Source organism: Psittacula echo (assembly GCF_963264785.1).
Source record: "Psittacula echo genome assembly, chromosome: 24".
NCBI lineage: Eukaryota > Metazoa > Chordata > Aves > Psittaciformes > Psittacidae > Psittacula > Psittacula echo.
Genome location: NC_137759.1, coordinates 5,741,917 through 5,767,464, shown reverse-complemented (window position 1 = coordinate 5,767,464; position 25,548 = coordinate 5,741,917). Strand labels below are relative to the sequence as shown.

The following is a 25,548-nucleotide window of genomic DNA, read 5'->3' as shown; positions in this document are numbered from 1 at the left end:
GGCGTGGGGCGGGGCTGGCACCCCATAGAGACATCCTATAGGGACACCCCTTAGAGACACCCCATAGGGAGACCTCTGTGAACACCCTGTAAAGGATCCCATAACCCTATAGGCACCCCATAGTGACCTCATGGACACCCTATGGGCACCCCATGGGGACCCTGTGACACTCTATAGGTATTTAATAGGGATCCCATAGACACCCCAAGCCCTATGGACACCCTGTGTGGACAGCATCGACCCTCCACAACCCCATGGACACTCTGTAAAGGACCCCATAAAGGACCCCATAACTCTATAGGGACCCCATGGACACCCTATGGGCACCCCATGAGGATCCCGTGACACTCCGTATGTATTCCATAGGGATCCCATGGACACCCCATGAGGACCCTGTGATACTCCATATGTATTCCATAGGGACCCCATGGACACCCCCAGGCCCTATGGACACCCTGTAAAGGATCCCATAACCCTATAGGGACCCCATAGGGACCCCATAGTCCCATGCCCATCCCATAGGGACCCTCTAGGCACTCCACAGCAACCTCATGGCCACTTCCCAGCCCCATGGCCACCCTACGGCTCCATAAGCACCCCCATGGGGCAGTGGGGGGGGGGCCCCCAGGACACAACCCCCAACACACCACACTTTATATATTTTTTTTCCTTTTTTTTTTAATATTTCATCAACTTTACAGGGTTACAATTGTCTTAAATATTCTGACGTTTAAATACAATCTGTATAATAATGTTATTATAAAATGTAAACTTTCAGTGGGTTTTCTTTTCTCTTTTTTTTTTTTAATCTTTTTTTTTCTTATTTTTCCTTTCTTTTTTTTTTTTTTTTATTTTTTTATTTTTATTTTTTTTTATTTATTAAAATCATCAAAAGTTTCAATACCTGAATGGTTGCAAAACTGAAATCTTTCACCGGCGGCCCGGGTGCGCCCGAGGCTGCCGCTCGCAGAGGTAGAATGTGGTTTTTATTCCTATTTTTTTGTCTTTTTTTGTCTTTTTTTTCCTCTCTCTTTCCGTTTTTCATTCTTCTGTCTATTTTTACCTGAGTTAAGATGCGCTCGCTGGGTCAATGCGGCTGCAGCTGGGTCCGTTCCTTTGAGTTTTGCTTTTCTAAACCCCAGAGAAACTGATTTAGGCGTCTTTTTTATTATTATTCTTCTCTTTTGAAACTGATATGTTAAAAAAAACCACAAAAAATCCAGTGGGAGGTAATATATTCTCCAAAAAAAAAAAAAAAAAACAAACCCAAAAAACAAGGGGAGGGAAAAGGGGGGGGGGGGGGGTGTGAAAATCATGAAAAATAAAGAAACCAACCCAAAACGGTGACTGTACAAAGGGAAAAGTCACTGAAGAGAATCTAAAGCCCACCCTGGGCATAAGAACCTACCCCCCCCCCCCCACTTTGGGATATCTCCTTGTGGAGAGCTGGATCTGACAGCGGCAGGAGGTGGATGGACCCCCCCTGCATCATCTCCCTCCCCCCCATAAGGGATGGGGTTCATGGAGCCACTAAAGGGGCACTTCCAGCTGTGGAAAGAGGCTAAAACCAAGCTGGAAAAGCCCCAAATCCCCTGAGATCGCCTCTTCCCCAAAGGAAAAGAAAAGGGGGGGGGTCCAAGAGCAATAGAACCCCCCCACACACACACCAGGCACCTGGGGAAGGGGGGGAGAAAACAACCCACCCTGTGCTTGAGGTGGGAACCTGAGGACTTGAGATACCGAACTGGGGCAAGTAGGGGGGGTTTCGGTATCGGGTCGTGATTGTGTCTCACGCAGATGTTTTGGGATGGAGGGGGGGCAAGGGAAGGTTAAAAAAGTGGGAAAAGCCTCAACGTGGCAGGATGGGGAGAGAAAGATGCTTCAAATCCATCCTTAGGGCTGGGGGATGCTCTGGAGATCCTGAAGGACCGGAGCATCCCACAGCCCCCTGGTCCTTGAGCATCCCCATCATGGGTACAAGCTCCTGCATCCCGTTGCTAAGCGGCTATTTAAGCCAATTCCCCCCCCTCCAAACATCTCCTGGCTCCTGCTCTCCCCACGCTGCTTGTTTTGGGGAGGAAAAGATGCCCAAATGGGCTTTCCACAGTAGTATAATGGGGGAAGGAATACAAATCAGGCTTTCCACTAAAGCTTGCCCAGTTTCCACTACAGATTTCCCAGTTTTCCAAGCTCCTGTTTCCCTGATGACCACTAATATATATCATTTTGCATGTTAAAGTTTGATTCTTCTTTCTGAGAATAAAATAGAAGCTATTTACAACGAAACAATCAAACAACAACCTCTTAAAATCCTGTATAGCGAGTCCTCAAAAAGAAAGGGATTGGGGATGGGGGAAAAGGATCTAAATAAGGATCTAAATGGATAAAATATCTCCTGGAATTCCAGATTTATCTATGGTTTTTTGCCTTTAGAGAGTGCACTGGAGGGGGGGGTTTCACTACAGCTCGCGCCGGCAGGCGCCCGTGCGTCTGTCTGGAGGTAACACGAGGTCAAAACCAATAATTAATAATTAATAATAATAATAAATGTACAGTGCAAAGTGTGATGTGAGTGAGGTAAACGGTCCCGGACCGGCGCGGCGCAGCGGGACGAGCCGGCGGCTCCGGCAAAACCCCCCCTTGGGCTAAAGCTTTTCTGGTTTGTGAAGGGAAACCCAACAACACGAGGACATGGGCAGAGCCCGCTGAGACCCCAATGAGACCCCGGTGCAGGGGCTGGGGGTGTTAAGGCGAAGCGTTGTTGGAGGTAGAAGTGGGGGGCACGGCCAGGTTGGTCGGTGCCACGGTGCTGCCGCCACCGCCGCTGCCTGCCCCGCTGCCACCGCTGCCACTGGTCCGGCTGCCCCCGCTGCCACCGCCGTTGCCTTTGCTGTAGGCAGAGGAAGGGAGCGAGGAGGAGGAGGAGGAAGAGGAGGAGGAAGGGCCGGGCGTCTGGGCGAACAGCACACCTGGGGAGAGAGCAGGGGGCTGAGCCACGGGGCAGTGCCGGGAATGCCAGCAGTGGGGGACGCTGGGGACGGCAGAGGACGAGCCCCTCACCTGTGTAGACGATACCGTTGATCTCAACTGACATGCTGATGCTGTTGGTGCCGTTGCTGCTGAGGCCGGTGGCCGAGTCCTGGCGGTTCTCTGCCGGGGAAGAGCCGGGTTATGGACCCTGTAAGGACCAGGGGGCCGGGGGCTCTGCCGGGGCTGGCACTGACCTGGCGAGCGGGTGCCCTGGCTGTTGATGCGGATGCTCATGGGCAGCTGGGCTGTCATGGCCAGGAGGTTCTGCTGCAGCGCCCGCTGCATCAGCCGCTGCTGCTCGTCCGTCACCAGCGCCAGCTTTTTCTCCGGGGGCTCCCCCGATTCCAGCTTCTCCCGCAGCTGCTCCAGCGCCGCGGCCTGAGCTGCCGCCGCCACCTGCACCGCGGCCGCCTGCGCTGCCACCACGGGGTGCCCGGCCAGCGAGACCGGGAGCCGGCTGGGCACGGAGATGGGGATGGGGGAGTCCTCCTCTGCAGGGGCAGAGCGGCGGTCAGGGATGCGGGGCACAGGGATGGATGGATGGATGCCACCACCCCAGGGTGTGCCCGTGGCTGCCCAGCACCTCCTGCCCCTGACCGGAGTGGGGGTGCCTGAAATGATCCCCAGTGCCCAAAGGAGGGGGACGGGAGTGTGACCCCCCCCTGCTCAGCCCACAGCCCGGTCCCCATAGCGGCCGTTACCTTTCTTGATCTTCTGGACGGGAGCAATGGACCCGCCATTGGTGGCAGACGCCAACCCCAGCGCCGGCACTGGCAGCTTCGGGGAGGAGAGGAGCCCATGGGTGCCGCCGGGGGAGTAGGTGAAGAGGGAGCTGCCGAAGCCCTGCCGACGGCCCTCCCGCCGGTTGCTGTCGATGGCCGCCTGCAGCTCGTTGGGGTTGCTCAGCCCTCGCTTCTCACATTCATAGGGGTACAGGTACTTCATGTACCTGCCGGAGGAAAGGGAGGCGGATGGTGATGGTGACGTGGTGGCTGGGGACACCCCGGAGGGGTGGTACCCATCCATCCCTGTCCCCCCATGCAGGGCAGCGCCATCCCCACCGCAGGACCCTTCCCTCCCTGCCCGCTGCGCCGAGTCCCCGCCGCTCACTGGGTGCGCAGGGTGAAGGCAGCGCTGGTGATGGAGGTGGGCAGGTTCAGCCCCTTGGTGATCTCCCGCCACAGCTTCTTGTTGATCACCTCCACCAGGCCGCCCTTCTCCGTCACCAGCGTGTACAGCATGTACAGGTCCAGCACCTGCTTGGCCATGATGGGGATCCGGTTGACGGGGGTCCCTGGGAAGCGGGGAAGGGAGGAGAGAGCGGGTCTGGGTTCTGCTTTCTCACCCCAGGGGGAAGCCATCGAGACCCCCAGCGAGGCAGTGGGGGGGTGCTGCTCATCCCCTCCCTCCCACCATCTCCTTCCCCCCTTGGACCCCCCCTCTGAGCATCAGCCTCATGAGCAAAGGAAACAGAAACTCGTGCCTGCAGCCGCAGCTGAACGCGGTTTCTCAGGCTGAGCCCGGCGGTACCCAGCAACACGAGTTATTTATAACAGGGGTCCCTCACGGGGCAGAGGGGGGTAACCCCTTTAGCGATGGGGAAGGGGCTGCAGCGCATCCCTCTCTCTGCCTGCCCAGCCCCGATGTGTGATCTCGGTGGGACGCTGCCAGCAGGACCCCCCCCCCCCCCACACACACACAGAGCACACGTGCTTCCCTCAGTGCCAGCCCCACAAAGGGCTGGAGGCAGCGATGTGTCAGCACTTCCAGAGCTGTTTTCCATGCAGGAACCAGACCCTTAGCTTTGCTTCCAGCCCTTTCCATGACCCCCCCCCGGACACAGCATCACGCACCCCAGCAGAGTGAAGACGTAGCAAGGGGCTTCATCCTCAGTGATAACCGGGGGGGGGACACAGACCAGGGGCAACGTGCCCAGGGTGGGCCAAGAGCAGGGCCGGGTGAGGGGGGCCTGGATCCAGCCCAACAGGTTTGACCCCGTTGTGCAAAGAGGTTAAAAATTAACCATGGGCCCAACTGGAGCTGGGACTGACCTCGGGGTTGGGATGAGGGGAGAGGAAATGAGCCCCCAGCCCCAGGGAGGATGTGGGGGGGAGCAGGGGGAGCCTCCGGGATAAAGGTCCGGGGGGGCTCACCTCGCTTCTGCATGAAGCTGAAGAGGTCATCCAGGAACTCCTTCCTCCGGGGGTCACCATCCAGCTCATACAGCTGCACAATGAGAGGAGAACAAAGCTCAGAACCCCTGGTACCAATGCTCCCCACTCCTGTGCTGATGCTCCCCACCTCCCCAAAACAGCATCCCTGGGCTGTGATCCCGGAGCCTCACAGGATGCTGAGTGCTCTGGGGGTCTGTGTGTGGAGCCATGGGGTCCCCAGGGTCCCTGCAGCTGAGGCTGGACCTGGCACCACCATCCCCTGCTTCACTGAGAGCCGGTGCAGCTGTGAACACTGCACTTGGTCCTGCTCCTCTCGGGAATGCCAATCCCAGGTATTTTTAGCATCCTGCTCGGCACAGACTGGAGCGACGCTTTGGCACGATCCCTCCTCCACACCTGCAGCGCCAGAGAGACCCAGTGCCAGGAGCTGGCATTGGGAACCGGCCTGTGTGCGCCCATGTACCAGGAGGCTTCTGCCTCCAACAGTGGGCTCAAAACGGGTCCCTGGGGGTCCAGCCCTGACAAATGAGGGGGGGCAAATCTGCCCCATCAGGGCTGGCAGCACCTCCTCCTGCAAGAGCATCTCCCCGGGGTCACCGGAGCGAATCCGGCACCGCCGGAGCGGGGCAAGGCCTCCGGCACCTCGAGCGCCGGGTTCTGCCGGGGCACCTTGTGTCAGGGGTGGCCGCACCCGGCGCTCGGCACATTCCTGCCTGATTTATGGCAGCGGGGACGCGCTGCGGAGCGCCCGGCTCTGCCCCGGCCGAAGCGCGGCGCGGCCCCTACCCGCCGGCGGTGGCCGGTGGATGATTTTCCTCCCCCTGGTCGAGGAGGAGGTGTCAGAGCAAGGGGCTGCCCCGGCGCCACGGGGATGGACGGCGCGGCTCCCGCTTTCCTCAATGGCAGCTTTGAACAACCGCCAGCGGGACGGGGCTATAAATATCACCCCGTAACGCAGCAAGCGCGCACCGCGTTAACCGGGTCACCCGTACACCCGCTCGCCCCGCGGGCGCACGGTGGCACCGGGACCCACCGGCGCTGCACTGCGAGCCCCCTCCTCCCACTGTCGTCCCCCCCCATCACCCCCTGCTCCCGAGGATCCGGACCCCGCGGGGCTGAACTCAGCTGCCGGCGCCGATCAAAGGGATCAATGGGGCCGCGATAAGAGGGGCCGGGCGTGCAGGGAAGCCATAAACCCCCAGTTCCCCTGGAAACCTCGCCCGGCCCCAGCAATCCCCCCGGGAAAGGGCCGGGGCCACCGTCACCACCGGCCGAGAGCCCTCAAAGCGCATCTCCCACCCCAGCATCCCGTGGTCCATGGGCAGGGGGGGCCTCGAGGGGTCCTGGCACCGGGGATGGAGTGAGACAGAGCGGGCACTGCCGTGGTGGTTCATCCCGGCCGGCTGAGGGATGTGGGGCTGGAGCCAATCCAGCCTTTCCTCGAGCAGCTCCGAAAGCTGCCCAAGTTAAATCCAAACCTGGAGAGGGAGAAGGGTCCTGGATCATGGTGGTGGGTCATGGCACGACCACGGAGCTGTCCTGGCACAGTGCAGGGGGGTCACGAGGAGCCTATTAACCTATAGAGCTCTAAAATGGATCGGCCATTTAGGAAAACACCAGAGGGTTCCACCTTTAGCAAAGCAGCTCTTAGCTAAAGCTGCTACAGGGGTGTGTGTGGAGAGTTATTGACTGCTAGGACCCCCCCGGCCGTGACCCCCCCTCCTGGCACCGTCCTGAGGGGAACATTTAAGAGGATGAAGGAAAATGAGCCATCAGCTGAGGAAAGCGTGCGCCGGTCAGGACATGGGGATTAGCGGCCGCCCTTTCACGTGCCCCCTACTACCCGCAGCACTGGTGGTCCCAGTCCAAGCTCCACTGGCCACGACCATTCCCCCATCAGGATGAAGCACTGCGGGGTCACCAGGGGAGCCCCATTCCCAGCCGGTGCCCTTGAGGCCCTGCGGCACACCCAGCGCCGCAGCCGGGCAAAGGACGTGTCGCAAGCTGCTGCTTGCGGTTACCGGTGAGATTTCGACAGCTTCACCGCGCTCCAGAGCAGGGAGAGGGGCTCAGCTGGGCCCCCAAGACCCTGTTCCGGCTCTGCCAGGGAGCTGGAGCAGAGGATGTGCCGTGATCACGACATCACCGTGATCCCTTCGTCCCCCTTTGCCACCAGGCATAGAAAGGGGCAGGGGTGAGCGATTCCCAGCAGCCCCGCGCAGGGTTTCCTTGCATTGACGGCAGCCTGGCTTTGCCATCACTGGCAGCCACACACCCCATCAGCACCGAAAGGCACCACAGGGCAGCTTCGATACCGGGGCTCAAAATAAAGATTGAGGAACAGAAACGTGCTCTCGGTTTGGCAGCGTGTGAAACCGAGCGCAGCACGGAGCAGCTGCCGCTGGCACCACTGCACCGAAATCAGCAGGTGCCGGTGCCGGTGCCCTTCCTCCCATCGCTCACATCCTCGTGCGCGGCTCAGTGCAAAGGTAGCGTCGGGCAGGGAGCCGGGAGAGGCCGCGTGGCCGCCGCTGAGTCAAGAGATTCCCGTTTCGTAACTGGGGAGGCTGCAGGGAGGTGGAAACAGCTTAAACTGCAATGCAATAAGATCCCCTTACCATGGCGAGGCCGCACTGCGGACAGGCCCCGTGGTGAGAGCGCAGTGCCGGAGATGCCGCGGCATAGCCAAGATAAGAGACCCCCCTCTGCCGGGGCTGAGGATCTGGCCCTGCACACCCACTGCTCCCGGTGCTCACCCAGCACAGGGCAAACACCGGCATCACCGGCTCTGTGCCACGGTGCCTGACCCGCCTCGCTGGCTGCACAACCGCCATGGGTCTCCATGGCCGGCTGAGGACACGGTGCCAGATGGCTGTTGCCAGCAGATATATAATTAAGTGGAGGAGGAATGAGGAAAGGGGGGGCGGGCGGCGCTGAGCCCGCACCCCGGCAGGATGCCGGCCCGGCGTTTGGTGTGGATGACCGGATTAACGATTCAAACCAGATTACGGGAAAATCCCAACCCATTGGCTTTCAAAGGGCTGCCGGGGAGGCGGCCCCTCGGCAATGCCAGGAATGCAGCACAGAGCCCTCGGCACGGGAGCGGTGCGTGCCGAGGGTCCGGGAGGGACCGAGATAACACCCCCCCAGCCCACTGCTCCCCGTCACGGCAAGCAAAGGGGTAATTAAAGCAGGGAGGGGAAGCACCCAGCAATGCCAGGACTTACACCAGAGTCAAGTGAGGGTCCCCATCACGGGGACCCCCCCAACCAGAGCAGGGGTGCGCAGGGCTGTGGCTGCACAGGAGTCCGTGTCTGAGCTAAAACATCATCCGTCCCCCCCCCCCAGCTCGGTTCTGGTTTTCAGGCCTTGGAGATTAATTTCCAAGTCTCTTTTCCATCACCAGGAAGTCCCGGCACTCTCAGCTTTCCTCCCTTCTCCTCGATACCGGTTTGGGACGTGCACGCCGTGACCCGGGGGTGGGGGGGGGTCAGACCCTCTGGCAGATCCCGCTGCCTTCCAGGGGCTGGAAAATCCTGAATTTCCGTATTTAGGGAAAAACCCCAAAGGCAGCAGTGGGGCTGAGCCCACCCCGGTGCGGCGCCTGTGGCAGGTACCGGGGAAAGCCTCTGACTGATGCCAGAGCGGCGTGAAGGCGGCCGCGGGGGGGTGCGGGGTCTCCTCCTTCTCTTCCTTCCTTCCTCCAAGCATTCCATGGGGACCGTCCCTTTGTCCCGCTGACAGCGCAGGGCCGATGCCGGGCAGGGGCGGGGGAGGAACCGCGCACGCTAACGAGTTATTTAACGAACATAAAGACCAGGGGGGTGTTTCCCGTCCCGCTCCCCGGGCCCCCGCATGCCGCCGCACCGGCCCCGCACCGCGGCTGGGGGTTGCAGGGGGCAATTATGCAGGAAAAGAAAGTGCTTTGTAAGAACCAGAGCGCGGGGATGAGGCGTTGCGGGAGATGCTTGAGCTGCTTTCCCGTAAGACGGTGGCTGAGTCACGGCTGGGGTTCCCGAGGCCGTGGGGCCCCTTCGGGCCCCCCCCCCAGCACAAGGAATGGGGTTTGCTGGGGCCGCTCCCTCGCAGCGAAGGGCAAAGGGAGAGTCCGGCGCAGATCCCGCTGCAGATAAAGCGCTTGGCTTAGGGACGGGTCATCTCTCGCTGTTCCCACCCCCGAGCCCCCTCCAGAGCACAGCGGTCTCCTTTGCGGGGTGGGATGGGGCAGCAGGGATGTGCCTCCTCCCCTTAAGCCCTCCCGTTTGGCTCTGCAGCCCCGCGGCCGGCCGGGAACACGCCCGTGCGGGATGGGGCCGAGTCCACTGACCGGCCCGGCGGGATTCCTGCTGCCGGAGCGCGGCCCCTTCCGCGGGGGCAGCCGGGGAGGGGGGTGGCGAGCGCTGGGCCCTCGCCCCGCGCTTCCCGTCGGCACCATTGTTCCCGCTGGTTCCCAGCATTGTCCCCTTGGAGGGCCAGGACACAGCCCCACCGCAACCGTCTGTCCCCATCGGTGCCCCCTCCTCAGAGACAAGTCTGGTCCCAATCCCCAGCCATCGCTTCAAAAGCTCTGAGGACCCTGAGACCAACCGGGCTTCCCCCAGCACCAGCAAAACCCCCCGAGTGATGCTGTGGCTGCATCCGTGCTGCGGTCCTGTGGGAGCCATGCCACTCGATGTGGGGAAGGGGACAGAGATGAGGAGAAGCTCATGGTCAAGCAGTGCCCCGACCCAAACCAAGCCCCCCCATTAGATGGGGACCCACACAGCCCCCGTGTCCAGGCTGGGGGCAGCAGCCGCACGGGTGACCCAGGGGCACGCAGCCGATGTCAGCGCCGGCACCGCGGGTGTCACCGCCACGGAGGGGGACATTGAATGGGCGAATTAGTCGCCGTTTAACCTCCCTGACCCGCCATTGTCCCAGCGCCGGCGGTCGCCCGGAGCCACCGGCCCGGGCGGGCTGACACCGGCTCCCAGGATGGCTGCACTGCGGCGGCTGCTGCTGCTGCTTCCCCTTCCTGCGGAGGAGGAAGCGAATCCTGCTGCAGTTGCATTTCAAACCATGGTTTCCGAGGGTCCTGCTGGGCAGCAGTGAGAGCTCGGGGCCAAGCGGTGGTGGGATGGGGGCCCTGGGGGCTGTCACCCGCTCTCTAAGCCAGGCGATGGGATGCTGGCCCTCATGCGTGCCGCTGCATGCCCTTGACACAAGCTCGCTATCGCCCCAGACCTTGTGCAAATATTAATTCAGTGCAGCCAGGCAGGGTTCACAAAGCTCGTCCCAGGCAGCAACACCCAGTGCCCGGCTCACCCGCGGCCCCGTGGCACGGGACCGGGGGGGGAACACGGGCAAAAGCAAAGCTTTTCCTAACAGAGAAACAGAGCAAAGCCTTGGGGGACCCGGTGAGCTCCCTGCTTTGGGCTGTCCCTCCCCTTGAGAGCTCCGGGTGCGGGGCAGGGTGCGAGCATGGGGACACCGGCCCCGGCAGCAGAGCTGGGGTTTAAATTCCACCATATGTAAATGATCGGCTTAGAGCGGGCTCGCTGGGAGCCGGAGCAGATGAGTCACTGTCACCAGGGCTTCCACCACCGCCCGGATTTGTCTAATTGTAAATCTGTTCCTGAAATGCGAGGTCCGTCCATCCATGGCACAGCAACTCCACCGGCCGCACCAGCGTCCCCGCTGCGATGGGGGGGTATCAGGGGGGTCCCACACGCCCCAGTCCTGCCCATAGGAGCTGGAAGGGGTCCAGTAGCCCTCCAGCAGATGGTTTTGACAGGGAGCCAGCAATGGGCCATCAGCCCTGCACAGCTGCTCCGGCAGCGCCGAAATCTGCCTGCGAGGCAGGCAGGGAAACTGAGGCAGGAGGCAAAGGGATTTAGGGCCAGTGTCTGCCCTGGTGCTCCCGGCTGCCATCTCTAGCAGGGGGGACAAGGAAGTCACCACAGCAGGGATGGGGCTGCCCCCTCCATGGGATACACGTGGGTTGTCACCAGCTCCATTGAGAGGGGACCCTGGCACAGGCACATGAAGTGACCAACTTAAGGGGCCGGAAGCAGGTTGGGAGCCAGGACCTGCACCCTGAGCCCCCCTCTCCGTCTGCCCCAGGGACTCAGAGCCCGGCAAGCAGCTGAGCAGGCAGGTACCAACAGAGACGCACCATGGGGAGCACGGGGAGCTCCCCCCATGCCTAAAACACCACTCACCCCTCGCCCCCGATTGCAGCACGTCTGGCTGGGCCCCGGGCCCCGCTCCTGCGGTTTGGGCCAGAAATAGGGCGATGGAGCAATGCTGCGCCCTTGCCCAACCGCCCCGCGGCCGGGCGGGTGTTTGCTTTGCTGACAAAAGACCTGCCCTTGCTCTGCTCTTTTTTTTCCCCTCTTCTTTTAAATAAACCCTCATTCCTGTTGGTTCAGCTGTGCCGGAGCCTCCTCTGCAGCACTTGAATCAGCCGGAGCGGGGGGGGAGCAGAGGCTTGCGAGGGGGACACTAACAGACAATGCCAAAGCGGGGTGCTGGTTCACCCAGAAGCAAACACAGCGAAGGCACTGGCCAGGCACCTCGCACAGGGGGGACACATCCCTGTCCCCTACGTTGTGCATTATCCCAGGTCTCCTTGGGAGAAATGGCTTCACGCAGTGTCCAAGCACCAGAGCCGGCACCAGGCAGGGCTGGGAGAGGCTAAGCCGCTCTCACCAAGAAGTCCCTGACCCCCGGCCAGGGATCCGGTGGGATTACGGCTCCGAGAACGCTCCCTGAGCACCGTGAGCCAATTACCGGGATGGACCCCGGCTGGGAGCACCCTGCAGCGAGCCGGGCACAGGACGGCGGCACCGCGGTGGACATGGCCCTTATCCCAGGAGGGGTCCCCGCACCCCGACCCGCTCCGGTCCCCTCCTCGCCCCCGTTATCTGCCTCCTCCCAGCACAGCAGCGCCCGGCCGGGGGGGCCCCATGGCACTGCCCTTTATCTGGCCACGCCGCGGCACCGGCCAGAGCTCAACCGCCTTTAGGGGTGGGGGGCCGGTGGCCCCCGGCCGGGCAGTGACACGCGGGTCCCCCCCTTTCCCTGGGCAGGGGCCCCCTCGCACCCGGCTCATGCAATAAAGCGCTAATCAATGCTTTAAAGACAGTCAATGGGCCCTCGTGAAGGGGCCGCGGGCCCCCCCGTGCCGCCAGCCACAGGCGGGAGGGGGGGCGAAAGGAAATAAACCATGGGAGGAAGGGTTCAGGGTCCCCACGCCTTAACCAGAGCCTGGGTTTTGGAGGAAAAACAGGTTTTTCCCACAGGAAAATCCCAGCTGCATCTTCCCAGGAGTTGCTGTATTCCCGGTGTGCGGAATCCCGGGAGCAGGGGGGATGGGGGGGGTCAGATTTTGCCCCCCCTCCCCCCCGAAGCTGCAGATTTGCTTTTGGTTTATTCCTTTCTTTCCCTCCCCTCCTCAACCATTGCCCTTTGAAACGCCGCAATGGGAGAAGCTGCTCAGCGCAAGATAAGGGCTGAGCTTTTCACCCCCCATGTGCCGCCATGTCTCCATTTGGGACAGCTTAAGAAACCTCTTGCATCCCCCCAAAGCACCAGCACCCCGCACCCAGCTTCTCAAAGGCTCCGGTGCTTCCTCTGAATGCAAGGGTGTTAAACACCAGCCTATGACACCCCAAACACAGCATCCCAAAGGGGACACCCAAAACGGAGACAGTGCCTGGTGCAGGGGGCACCAGGAGGCAGATCTCCCTCCTCGCAGGACCCGGTGCTGGTGCCCAAGGGAGTGCAGGCAGCACAGGAAGCTTCCCAAGGGGCACAGGCAGGAAACCGGTGTTAGTGGGGCACAGTAATAGCAGTAACGAAACAGAAAGGTCAGGAGGGGGGTTCTATGCAGAGCCCTGGGGCTGGGGCATGGACTCAAAGCAGGTTTGTCCCAGCAGAGCTCACTGTGAGCAGTACTGGAGCTTTGGCAGGGCTTGTGCCCAGGCTCACCCCCAGCCCCTGTGACCACCACAACCAAGCCCAGGACACACCAGCATCACCCAGCCCCTATGGGGACCTGTTGTGCCTTTAGGGGTGACAATCCAAACCCACACAAGAGCATCAGCGTGGGGATGTGCGGATGCCATCCCGGTCCCCTCCTTCCTACAACAGGCGCGAGGTCAAACCAAAAGCGAGCCTAGAGGAGGAGGAGGAGGACGTAGGGGGGGGCCATCACCCATGGGGAGCCTCCTCCTCGTGCCCCCAAAACGCCCCTTTCCCCATCGAGGAGCCATCGAGCCCCCCACGGCGCCGGGGGCTCCTTTGTTCTGCTGCCCGCGCCCAGGTCAGGGCCGAGCTGACCTCTGCCTCGCGGTAGCTGTCCCCAGGGATGGGGAGGTGCCACGCGCCGGCTCCTCACCCCCATAACCTCCATAACTCTTCCTCACGCCCTCCCCTTCCTCGAGCTGGGCCCTTTTCCTCCTCCTCTTCCCCCCACGGCGCAACCCAGTTTGCAGGAATCTGTCCCATACGGGTCAATGAAACCCCATCGTGGAGGATGGGGACAGCCCCTGGCAAGAGGCTTTGGTGCAGATGGGGACTCGCACAGTGGCACTGCCCGGTGAGGACCGTGTCCTCCGCACAGAGAGCACCAGACTGGGTCATTCACCAGCACATCCAGAGCTGAACCCGAATCGCGGCTGCAGGGAGAGCACCACTGGACTCAAACCGGCCCCTTCCTCATCTCCCCACCGTGGCGGGAAGGCAGAGCACCGGCATGGCTGTGTTCCCAGCACCGCATCCCCACCGGGATGTGTGTGGCCATGGTGCGCCAGCGGGGCATGGGGAACGCATCCCCCACACCGGCACTCACTGTTTACATTCCTGCTGCTCCCCGGCGGGCCCGGCGGTGCCGGGGCTGGAGCACGGCACGCGCTGGAGGGTGGCCAAGGAGGAGCTCCTGGCCAGCGCCGCGCTGAGCTGAGCCCAGCAACCCCTGGCCCGGCTCCAGCGGCTGCGATCCAAGCGCTGGGGAAAGCCTCTCCCAGCCCGCGCTTCGCCTCCTCTGCTCTGCCCACAGCGGCTGCTTCCTGCCCCCTTTGGCTGTTCCCATGATTAACCACGGTGCCGGGCTCTTCCTGCTGACCCCGGGAAGCTTTCCACCGGGATGAGCCCTGCTGGGACCCAGGCCGGTGTCCCCAGGTGCTGTGGCTGTGCCATAGTACACCTATGGGCAGCTGCACCAGCATGGCGCGAGTCCTGCCGGCACCATCAACCACCCATCCTGGATCTTCCTCTTGGACCCCAAGGGCCGCGAGCGACTGCTGGGCACCGACACGGTGACAAACAGGAAGATCACGGCTGAGGTGTCACAAAAGCCTTTTGCCGATAGGAGCTCAAGGGCCCGGCCCTTTGCTCCCCAACAGCAGGAAGCACCGAAGAGAGAAACCACAAGACAGGAGCAGTGTGGGCGCTGCTGGGGCCGGAGCGTGGCCGCACGCTCCGCACTCGCTTGTGCTTCCTCCCCGCATCCAGATGTGCCGGCAGATCCCGGCAGCCCCTTCCCCCTTTTGGGAAGGATGCGAAGGGGAAGGGGCAGGGGCCATCGCATCCCTCCCAAAAGGCCACCACCATGCCCCGGCCGCTCCATCTGGGTCCCATCTGCTGCTCTTGGCTCCTGTCCCTTCCCCCAGCCCTAAACTCAGATGTATTTAAACGCACACATCAAAGGTGCCGGGCAGCCCCCGGGGAGCCCCAGCTCGCACAACGTTTCCTTCTATTAGCTGGGAGCAGGGCACAGTGAGCTCCAGAGCTTGCAGCATCCACAGGGCTGGAGCCGTGCTACTGGGCATCACCTCCGTGGTGATGGTGATGGGGAGTAAGCCAGGTCCCCACCAAAAGGGGGAGTTTGGGATGGATTTTCACATCGTTATCAGCAAGAATTCCTGTGTCAAACCCTATCACACCGCCCGCCTGCGCTGGGGCCTCGGCGCCAACCGGGACACCGGATCCCACCAGAGCCACCGACCAGGGAGGGGGCAAGGCTGAGCCCAAACACCAAGAACCCAGAGGATCCCAGAGCGTTCTTAGCAGCTCGACCGGAGAACACGGCGGCACCGACAGGGATGCACGGCAGAGCCGAGAGTAGGGGAGAGACGGGCACGGGGGGACGCGCGTGTCTCGGCGGGCACCTACTTGCTTGAACTGCTCCTCGTAGGTCCAGTCGCCGTGGTCGGGCGCCGGTGGCGGCGGCTGCGCGTGGCTCAGCCCCGGGGGGAGCCGCTCCTGCCCACCCGGCACCCGCTGGGGCTCGCCCCGGTAATGCTGCGGCGCTGGCGGCTTGCGGAGCAGCAGGGAGCCCGCGCCAGCCCGCACCGCCTCTGCCGAGCCGAGCCCTTCCTCTCCCATATCTTCCTCCTCCTCGTAGTCTTCCTCTTCCTCCTCCTCCTCTTCTTCCTCTTCCTCCTCGCCCAGGTCCTCTTCAAAGTCATCTTCATCCCACTTGCCCTTCCTAGAGCAGGGGGGAGAGGAAAGATTCAGCGGTTGGGTCCCACAAGGGGCAGGGGCTGGGGCCCCCCTCTCCCCCCTGCCCTCCCCATGGGCACCCCACAGCCGTGGGGTTGGGACCACCCGCCCGGCACACAGTGACCTGGTGCAGCCCCAGCGGCGGCTCTGCCATATGGCTCCCGATACTCCCTGCTTCAGGGAGGCTGCGAGGAGGCAGCCACGAGGGCCCTGCATTATTTAGAGCCAGCCCAGTGTCCTCTGTCACGGCCCCACACAGCTCTCGGGCAGGGATGGAACACTGCCCCATGCCAGCCCAGCAGGAGGACTCACGGCTGCGGAGCTGAGCTGCTGCTCCTGGCATCCAAGACATCCCGACGGCACTAATCCACAGCACAGCCTCCACCACCGTTCCCAGCCCCAGTGGGAAGCCGGTGTCCCCAACTGTACCAAAACCCATCAGAGCCGGACCGCATCCCTGCCCCTTCCCCAGTGCTGGTGGATACTCACAGATCCTCCTCCTCCTCCTCAGAGCCCATCTCCTGCTGGTACCCGCCATCCTCCTCCTCCTCCTCCTCGCCTTGTTCCTCCTCCTCCTCCTCCTCCGAGGCCTGGCTCTCATCTGACTGCCCGGGGCTGGATGAGTGGCTCAGGCCAGCGGCTGCCGCCCGCATGGCAGCGAGAGCGGCCATCTGCGCCCGCTGCATGTGCGCGCTCTCGGGCTCCGCTCCTTCCTCCGAGGGCGCCGGGGCCGCATCCTGACCACGGGCATGGGCCGGGGCGCTGGCTGGGGGCTGCCCTGGGCCCGATGGGGGCTGCGCCGGGGGGGACGCAGAGCGATGCTGCTGCTGCTGCTGCTCCTGCTGCCGCGCTTCCAGAGCCTGCTGCAGCCGCGCGCGCTGCTGCCGCTGCAGGTTCTCCATCACCGCCTGCAGCTTCATGGCTCTGCCGGCGGGCGGCGGGTCCCCGGGGGCACGGGGGGCCACGCACCCGGGGGGCAGCGCCCGGGGGGCGCGAGGGGCAGCGCCCGGCACACTGCTGTGCTCCAAGGCTGGGCCGCGCCGCGGGGGGCAGCCCTGCAATGGGGCTGCCCAGGGGGGCAAGGGCAGCCGAGGGGCTGCAGCGCTGGTGGGTGTCCGGGCAGGAATGGCCAGCACCGGCAGGGCAGGGCAGCAGGATGTGCCCCCGGCCCCCCTCAGCCTTGCCCCGACGCCTCCTTCACTCGAGGGCTCCCGGGGGTCAGGGTGCTGCCGGTGAATGTGTCCAAAGCCTCCTTGGGCTCAACAGGCAGCAGCTGTGGCCCAGAACATCGCTGCCTCCGTCACCAACCAGGCACCTTCTGGGGTCAATGCGGTGTCCCCCTGGGCTCGGAGCCTGGTGTCTCTCAGTCCTCGTCTGGCTCAGCTTCTGGCACGCGTCGGCGCAAACCTGCTGGGAGAAGCGGAGCAGAGGGGTCAGCGGAGCTGGTGGCAGGAGCCGCGAGCAGGAAGGAGTTAAAGACAGCGCAGGAGCCTCATTAATCTCGAGCTAATGAGATAGGGCCGGGGCCCTGCTGCTGGAGGGGGAAGGGGCCTGCCGGACCTGATAGCCCAGCCCGGCCCTGCAGGCAGCGGATACCGGGATACAGGGGGGACCAGCGCAAGCAGATAACAGATGCGCTGGGAGGGGAGAGCCGCACCGTGGGTCCCCCATGGGGGACAGGGCACCTCCCCACGTGGGGACACCAGAAGAGCCCCAAAGTGTGAGGGAACCCATGGGGAATGTGGGTGATGTAGGGCTGTGGGTGCCTCAACTCTGCTTCATCCCAACAGCTCGCACGGGAGGAACCAGCACATCACACCCTGACCCCACCACTGAGCCCCAGCACAACCAGAGCCCGCTTGGACAAGGCAACTTCATCGTGCCAAAGGCAAGGAGGGAGCTCACCGCTGCGGCGGTGCCACGTACGGGCAGTGGTGTCCCAGCAGCGCAGGAGAACGCCGCAGCAAGCGGGAGCCGGCAGCGATTTCTGGAAAGGGGAACCCACTTCCAGCGCGGTCGCTTCCCCCGCGCCTCACTGCAGCCGCCGCCGCATCCGCTCGCAGCCCCGCCGCGCTCTGCTCAGCCGCTGCCGCCGAGGGGAGCCCGCGCTGCCTCAGTTTCCCCTCCTCTACCGCAGCCATCCCCATGGTGCGGGAGGCATTGGGGTAGCAGACAGGGACCCTCCCCGCTCTGCACCGCAGCAGCGTCCCCGGCTCAACTCCGTCCCCTGCACCGGCGAGTGCCACGAGCAGAACCAGAGCGAGACTCGTCCCAGGCACGTGCTCCTCTGGCGCCGTGCCACCGAGTCACCCAATCACTCGGTGCCAGCACCGGTGCTGCCGGGAGCCGGGTGCGGAGCTGCTGCCTCCAGCCGCGGCCTTGCCCCCGCTGCCACATCCCCGCAGGGGACCGGAGCCCGAGCGTGGCCGGCGCGGCCGCTCCAAGCCCAGGGAACCGTGGCACCCCGGCCCGCGGTGACCTTGAGCCGTGCCCCTTTGTCGCCTCCCGGCTACGGGGGGGATTTGGGGCGTCCCCGCGGGGGCAGGTGCTCGGGAGCGACAGCGGCTGCACCGGGCTAAAAATACACCGCGGCGGCGGCACGGGCGGGGTGTGACCGACGGGGCCTTTGTGCCACCGGCACCGGGCCCGGCCGCGGACGGACACCCCCGGCTCTCCTTGGGGCTCACACCACCGCGGGGCCTGAAGCGAGGACGGGGAGGACGGGCCCGGTGGTTGCCGGTCCCTGGGGACAGACAGAACTAAAGGGGGCCGCGGGAGGGTCCCCCGGCCGGGCCGGGGGCTCGTCCCCAGGGCTGAGCCCGGCCCCGAGGCACGTGGCACCGGCGGCCCGCAGCTGGACCCGGGGACCGGCGGCCCCGCCAACTGCGGGGGGAAACGGCCCCCCTTGGTCGGGATGAACCAGCGGCTCCCACCCGGCCCCGGCCCCCTCCTCCGGCCGGTGCCTCGGGACGCCGCGGGCCCGGGACTGCCCCGGGCGCGGGCACAGGGCGGCGGCGGCGGCTCCGTCCCGTCTCCCCGGGCGGGGCGGGGCGGGGCGCGAGGGGCTCTAACCGGCCGGGACAGTAACGCCCGCAGGGGACGGAGGGGCCGCGCCAGGAGCGGCCGCGGGGGAGGGAGCCGGAGCCCCGGCCCCGCGCGGTGGAAGCGGCCGGTAACCGGCCATAGAGGGGGGAAGGGGAGCCCCGGTCCCGCCCAGCAACCGGCCGCGGGGGTCCCAGCCCGCCCAAGGGACGCGGCCAGCCCCCGGCCCCGGTCCCGCCCAGCCCCCGATCGCCGGTACCGGCGGCGGGGGAGGTCCCGGTGCCGGCCGGGGTGGGGGGGCGCGTTCCCGCTTACCCGGTGGAGGCCGAGCGCCGCGAAGCCGCATAGCAGCGGCGGCCGCCCGGGGCTCGGGCTGCGGCGGGGCCGGGGCGCGATCGCTGCCCGCTCGGCGGCTGCTCTCCCCGCGGGCAGGGGGCGGTGCCCGGCTCCGCCCCGCCCCGCGCCGCTATTGGCTCACCGCCCCTGCCGCGCCCCGCCCCCCCTCCCCATTGGTCCGCTGCATTGGCCGCATGCAAATACTGCGCGGGGAGCGCGGCCGCAGCGCCGCCTAGCGGCCGGGCGGGGCAGTGTCGTCGCCGTGCAGGGCGCGGCCCCTTTAAGAGCCCCGCGGCAGAGGAGTGGATTTAAAGGGGCCGCGTCCCCGGGACTCCGCCACCACCGAGCCCCGGTTCTAGGGGTTCTCTCCCACCGCCGGGACCCGGTTCCGCCCCCCGCGGCACCCCGGGGGCGGGACCACGAGGAGTCCCGCCCTTCTGACGCCACTTCCTGCGGGAGCGCCCTGGTGCCGGTACCGGGCCATGGTGGTGCTGCGCGGCGGTGCGGGCCTCGAGGAGCCCTACCCGTGAGTGCGGGGCTGCGGGGGATGCCGGGGCGAGGGGCTTCTGCGGGCCCGGCCCAGTCCCCATTCTCTGGGCTGTCGGTGCGGTCGCGGCTCCGTCCCGGTTTCTTCTCCTGCCTCCGGTCCGTTTGCGGCGCGGGGAGATCGGCGGCGACTGCACCGAACCGGCAGAGGTTCTGCGCCGTCGGCCCGGAGGGTGTCAGGGGCCGGAGGCCGTGATTAGGGTAATGGGTTAATCAATGTTTACCCTGTGAAGGTCATGGACGCTCCCTGGGGACACCGGGCCCGGAGATGGGATGCGCCGTGGGGCTGCCGGGACCGGGGTTTTCCCAGCGCCGAGCAGCATTCCTGCCTGGCAGCGCTGGCTTTGTGAGCGCCGGTGCCGTGTCCATTCGCTGCACGATAACCAACGGGGTCTGGTTAAAACCCCCGGGTCTGGAGCGGGGGCTTCTTCTTTCTTGCCTGGAAAAGAGCAGCTGGAGGAAAAGCTGCTGAGCTCCGTGTGGAGCCGGCTCCGGGGGTCGGTTTTTTACTGGGAGCTTTGCCGGGATCCCGTCCTCCAGGGCAGCCGGTAAGGGAAGGGATCCCCATGGTGATGATGGCACCGTGGACGTGGAGCTCGTCCGAGCCCGGTGCCAGGAGTGAGTCCTGCGGCTGTGGCGGTGCCAAATGGGACGTGGCAGCGCAGGGTGCCGGGAATTGATGCCCCGGAGGCTTCGAGGAGCTGGGACTGAGCCTGCACTGAGGCTTGAGGCTCAAAGAGGGACCGAGGCGTCCCTGTGCGGGGCCGGGGATGCTCCCACCCTGGTGGCACTCACCCATCACTCACCCCTTTGTTCTTGCCAACAGAGCCTGGAGGTTGAGCCCTTTTTCTCCTCTTCCCACTGCCCTGGGTGAGGGCTCCCCTGCCTGTGAAAACAGGGTCAGTATTTCCCACTTCATGCCTTGGACCCTTCTCCTTGAAGGGCTTTTCCTGCTGCCCCAGGGCTCTGTGTGCTCAGACCCCTGACCCATGCTGGTGGAAGGTGACTCCCTCCATTTATTTACTGGTTTTAATCACCTCTATAGCAAACCTCAAGCGGGTCTGGGGTTACAGCCCCCCATCCGCCTGCAATAGCCCTTTTGTGTCTTCCAAAGCCACCTCTGTGCTGCTGCTTCCAGCTGGAAGGGGGGAGGTTGTTGGTTCCGCCCCCCCCAAGCAGCAGAAGCCTCAGTTCAGGGCAATAGCGGGGGGGAAATCAAGGTTTTGGCACGGGCAAGTGGCTGGCGGCTGTCCCGGGCTGGAGGCTGTAATCGGCTGGAGCAGCCATGGCTGTGCCAGCACCTGATTGCAGGACGGGTCTGCTCTGAGCCCCAGAGTGCTGGGAAGGAGGAGCCAGGCTGAGAGAGCTGGGCTGGGGCAGCCTGGGGAAGAGAAGGCTCCTGAAGGGGAGACCTTAGAGCAGCTCCAGTGCCTAAAGGGGCTGCAGGAAACCTGGAGAGGGGCTTGGGACAAGGGCCTGTAGGGACAGGCCAAGGGGAATGGCTTGAACCTGCCCGAGGGGAGACTGAGCTGAGCTCTTAGGCAGAAGCTCTTCCCTGTGAGGGTGCTGAGGCGCTGGCCCAGGGTGCCCAGAGAAGCTGTGGCTGCCCCATCCCTGGCAGTGTTCAAGGCCAGGTTGGACACAGGGGCTTGGAGCAAGCTGCTCCAGTGGAAGGGGTACCTCTGGTTGGAGCTGGATGAGCTTTAAGGTCCTTTCCAACCCAAACCAGGCTGGGATTCTGTGACAGAGTGGGCACAGCTCCATGGCAGGGGCAGGGGGGACGTGGGTCAGCCTGGGTGGCACTCCTGTGTGGGGTGGTTTGGTTTGGGGGTGTGGGTTTTCTCGCCCCCCTTCTGCTGCGCTAAAGGAAACCCACACAAACCCGAGGGGAAGCTGCAGTGCAGAGCCCATGGGTAAAGAATGAGCCAGGAGGCAGTGACACTTCCTGCCTTGGTGAACTTTGAGACCAGAGCTGTTGCACTGAGCGCCCGCTCAGCTTCTTGCTCATCACATGAAATCATCTCAAGTTTGATGGTCATTCCTAAACCATGAGCGTGGCCAAGTGGCCCTGTGACCATAGGGTTACTCATGAACCACCTTTGGGGGTACCCGGGAGAACCAGCACCACCAGCCTGTGCCGGGGCCATGGCGAGCAGTAATGGTGTGGAGGGAAGTGCCGGCCCAGCCAGTGATGACATGGCCAGGGCGGGCGCTGCCTCGATAACCAGAGATAGGAGCCACTGCTATCGCCCGTGGCAGGACGGCTCCGGTGGCTCTGGCTGGGTGATGGCGAGCGCGAGGTGCAGCGGGGTCCCTCCTGCAGGAATGACCCCTCTTGTTTTGCCCCGTGTGCTGGTGGGATTCATTACCCGGACCGCGTGGCTGCTTTAAACAGAGCGAGTCCTTGGAGCAAGCCATGGTTGAGCCACACAGCGCTGCTGTCAGCAGGGGCCGGAGGGGTGCGGGGATAGGAGAAGGATGTGGTGCCTGCTGCTGATGCTCTGCTGCTGTGGGCTCTCCCTGTGCTCGCGCTGCTGCGGTTGCCCCAGTGGGCATCGGGTGGGCTCAGTCCCTTCTCCCGTGTGTCCCCGCAGGAGGATCGAGGACTGCCTCCCCCCGCTGGAGGCCTCCCCGTCCAAGAGGTTCTCCCCCTCCAAGAGGAAGCAGTATTACATCAACAAGGCCATCCGCAACTCGGACCTCACCCCCAGGGCCAAGGGGCGCAAGAGCCTGCAGAGGCTGGAGAACAGTAAGGACCCGGCCCCGGCTCGCTGGGCTGGGTTGTGCCCCCCCAACCCCTCTGCCAGGGGCCTCACTGAAGGCGCTGCCTCCTCTCTCCGGGGCTTTGCTCTTCCCCACAGCCCGTTACCTGATGACGCTTCTGGAGCGAGATGGATGCGGGAGCGAGGAGGGGGAGCTCGTCCACTCCGCTGCGCCGAGCATCTTCACCGAGGCCTGTAACAACGAGACCTACGTGGAGGTAGGGGCAGGCATGGGCAGGGCTGGCCATGGTGGTGACCTTGTCCGTGGTGTCCATCCTGAGGGCTGTGCCTGGAGCGCTGCTGCGTGCCCATGGGACCTGCAGTGACCGGTACGGGGTCATCGGCTGCAGAGCCACCTGCATCCTCTCCCAAAGCGGCTTTTACACACTGGGATGGACGATGAGGAGATGGGGAGGGAGGTCTGGGGGTGTGGGGTGAGGAGGGGGCTCCCCGGACACCTCTGCAGGCCAGTGCCCTGTGTTGTCAGATCTGGAACGACTTCATGAACCGGTCGGGAGAGGAGCAGGAGCGAGTCCTGCTCTACCTGGAGGAGGAGGCCGGGAAGAAGCACAGGAGGAAGCTGCCTGTCAAGAGTGAAGACAAGTGGAAAGGTGCTGGGAGGGGACGCTGGGTGGGGAGAGCCTCTCCCTTTCCTCCTTGCTTGCTTTTTGGGAAGGGCTCTTTCCCGAGGGCTGCATCCTGCTCCCTGCACCATCCGCTCCTGGTGGGGTGGCGGATGAGGGACCTCAACCTCATTGTAACGGGGGGGTTATTCCTGACAGTTCCCACATGGAGCAGGGGGGGTTGATGCCTGCAGCCTCCCTCACTGGGGGGGCTGCTGCTGCTCTGGGGGTGACCTTGTGCAGACCCACGAGGGCCAGGGTGCGATGGGGGGGGAGTTGGGCTCAGTGGTGATTCCATGCGGATTCCACCGCGGACACCCGGGCTGGGAGCTGTGTCCAAGCCCCTTCTGTGTTCCCTCCGCCGGCCCCAGAGCACGCGTCCTACTCGCCCCAGGAGTGCTTCCAGCGCATCAGCCGCCGCCTGCGCGCCACCCTGAAGCGGGGCCGAATCCCCATGGTGAGCCGGGAGCTCTGGGAATGCTGGCGTGGGAATGGGGCCGTGTCCTGTGCCTGGTCACACACGGACGTTCCGCTCCGGGCACTGGGGGTTTCCTGGCTCAGTTTGGAGGGTTCTGGCATTAAAGGCTGTTTGTTTCGATGGGCAGCAGGCGATGGAGTGTTCAGCCATGGGGAACCCTTTGGAGTGCTCCACCCGGGATGGTTGGGAATACCCAGATGTGTTTACAAAGGGGCCTGCGGTGAAGCCTGGATGGGGAGGGAAGCCCTGGGAACCTGCTCTGCCTGCCCGGAGCCCTGGGTGCCCAGTGCTGCTGCTCTGCTCTGTTTGCTTTGCCCTGGGAGCAGCCCCCGCTCCTCCTGCCCGCTGGCTTCTGCTCGCTGTGCTCTCAAATGAGACTCGGTGCTGCTGCTGCTCTCTGGGGTCGTGGTGCTCCGGGGACCTGCACTGAGCTTTGGCTCTTGGGAGGAAAGGAGCCGTGGGCACGAGGCCGTGCTGGCTGCTGCCGCTCTGAGCGTGGGGAAGGTGCCAGCCCTTGGCACGCAATGTACGGGGTTGGCCGGAGCTGGATCCTTCCCTACCCCAGGGGATGGAGAGGGGAGATGTCTCCTTTCCCTGCTCCTTCCTGCTGCCTGGCATCCAGTGACTGCTGGCAGCAATCCCTTGGGAATCAGAGGCTCCATCACTGCTGCCCTCCCCTCACTGCCACCTCTGCTCACAGGGCACGCTGGAGGGGCTGGAGGAGGAGCTGCTGGCCTTCTTCTCCGTCACCCCTCACTCCGTCTACACGGCGCTGATGGACAACAGGTACTTGCCCAGCTTGGGCTATGCAGGGGCTCACCCCAGGGCGCTTTGTGTTCCCCATCTCGGATCCATGGGATCCAAGACCCGGGCGATGCTGGTCTGGGCCGTGCTGGTTCTAACCCTGTCCCCCATCTCCCCCAGCTTCGAGCGGCTCCTGCTCCACGCGCTCTGCCAGTACATGGACCTCGTCTCTGCCAGTAGGAGCCTCGCGTTTGCTCGTTTGGGTTTGGGGGCTTGGTTTTGGGCCTTTGGTGTTGTTTTTCCCTTCCCTTCCCCGCTATCTCCCCTCTCCAGCCCAGCCTCTTCCTCCCTCCCTGCTCCCAGCCCCACCTTGAGCTGCGGCTCACAGATAACCCTGCGCTCCCACCGCTGAAGCCCAGCGGCCCAAAGCACGAGGCTGCTCATGGGGCTCCCTCCCTTGTGGATGCTGCCTCTTCCCACAGGGAGCAGCTGTGGGCATCCATGGGTCTTGTTGCCGGGCTCCATCCCTGGAGCATTTAATTAGCAGCTGCTCATGGAAAACAGCGTGAGAGTGCTAATGATGGGAAGTGGAGCCCATGGTGCAGGCAGGGATGCATGGACGGGGCTGGGGATGGAGGGACAGTCGCTGAGCTGGGATCCCTGGGGGGAAGGGGTGAGATAAGCGGCTCCCTTCTCCCCCCTGCTCCAGGTTCGGACATCGAGGGGAAGCGTCAGATGAAAGTGAGCAACAAACACCGCGTCTTCCTGCCCCCCGAGCTCCTGCTCTCAGACTACCTGGGGCAGATGAGCTGATACCCGCCCCGAGGGACCCCCATCCCTTCGCTTGACGCGCCGAAGGCTTCCTTCATCCCTCCTCTCCCCGTGATGCCCTCCTGAGGGGCTCATCCCTTCCCCTGCTCCAGGAGCGGGTGCCGTGGCCCTGCGGAGATCCCGCATGGATCTGGCACCCGGGATGTGTTTTGTGTCTATTGATGGCCCAGGTGCTTTGAGCGATGCTGGGGCTGGGCCAGACCCACCTCGTGGGGTGATTTTGGGCCAGATTCCTCTGCGGTGAACCAGCTCCTGGCGGCTGCTGAGCCAGCGGAAGAGCCTCGGGGCTGTCGCGTTCCCGGCGTGGTTTGTCCAGCACCCGCAGCCCTGTACCTGCGGTGGGGTGATGTGGGGTGCTCCGTCACCCCCCCCAGGGCAGGGTGCTTCTCGCCCCGTGGGTGTTTGGGCAGCGCCGTGTTCCCTGCCCTGCGCCGCTGTTTTTAAGTGTAATATAGCCGTGTTTTTTATTGTGTGCAGTGTATTTGGGGGTGTGTGCG

At 63.9% G+C, this 25,548-nt stretch overlaps 2 protein-coding genes across 4 annotated transcripts; one reads left to right on the top strand and one right to left on the bottom strand.

Moving 5' to 3' along the window:
* Nucleotides 1–546: 546 nt before the first annotated feature.
* On the bottom strand, nt 547–19,130 carry ARID3A (AT-rich interaction domain 3A). Its single transcript, XM_080634076.1, has 9 exons — nt 19,047–19,130; nt 16,179–17,096; nt 15,360–15,675; nt 5,184–5,256; nt 4,141–4,324; nt 3,732–3,979; nt 3,225–3,521; nt 3,061–3,150; nt 547–2,969 (listed from the first exon to the last, which is right to left on the bottom strand). The coding sequence occupies exons 2-9, from the start codon at nt 16,607–16,609 to the stop codon at nt 2,746–2,748; spliced, it is 1,863 nt and encodes a 620-aa protein (XP_080490202.1). The 5' UTR covers nt 16,610–17,096; nt 19,047–19,130; the 3' UTR covers nt 547–2,745.
* Nucleotides 19,131–19,366: 236 nt separating this feature from the next.
* R3HDM4 (R3H domain containing 4) lies at nt 19,367–25,532 on the top strand. 3 transcript variants are annotated; one of them, XM_080634284.1, is made up of 8 exons: nt 19,367–19,593; nt 22,208–22,362; nt 22,475–22,593; nt 22,863–22,986; nt 23,370–23,455; nt 24,177–24,262; nt 24,401–24,456; nt 24,930–25,532. In XM_080634284.1, exons 1-8 carry the CDS (start codon nt 19,550–19,552, stop codon nt 25,031–25,033), a joined length of 774 nt encoding a protein of 257 aa, XP_080490410.1. In that variant the 5' UTR covers nt 19,367–19,549; the 3' UTR covers nt 25,034–25,532. The 3 variants fall into 3 exon arrangements, with proteins under 3 accessions (XP_080490410.1, XP_080490408.1, XP_080490409.1); XM_080634282.1 differs by lacking the exon at nt 19,367–19,593 and adding an exon at nt 21,744–21,913; XM_080634283.1 differs by lacking the exon at nt 19,367–19,593 and having other exon boundaries at nt 21,920–22,362.
* The last annotated feature ends 16 nt before the right edge of the window (nt 25,533–25,548 follow it).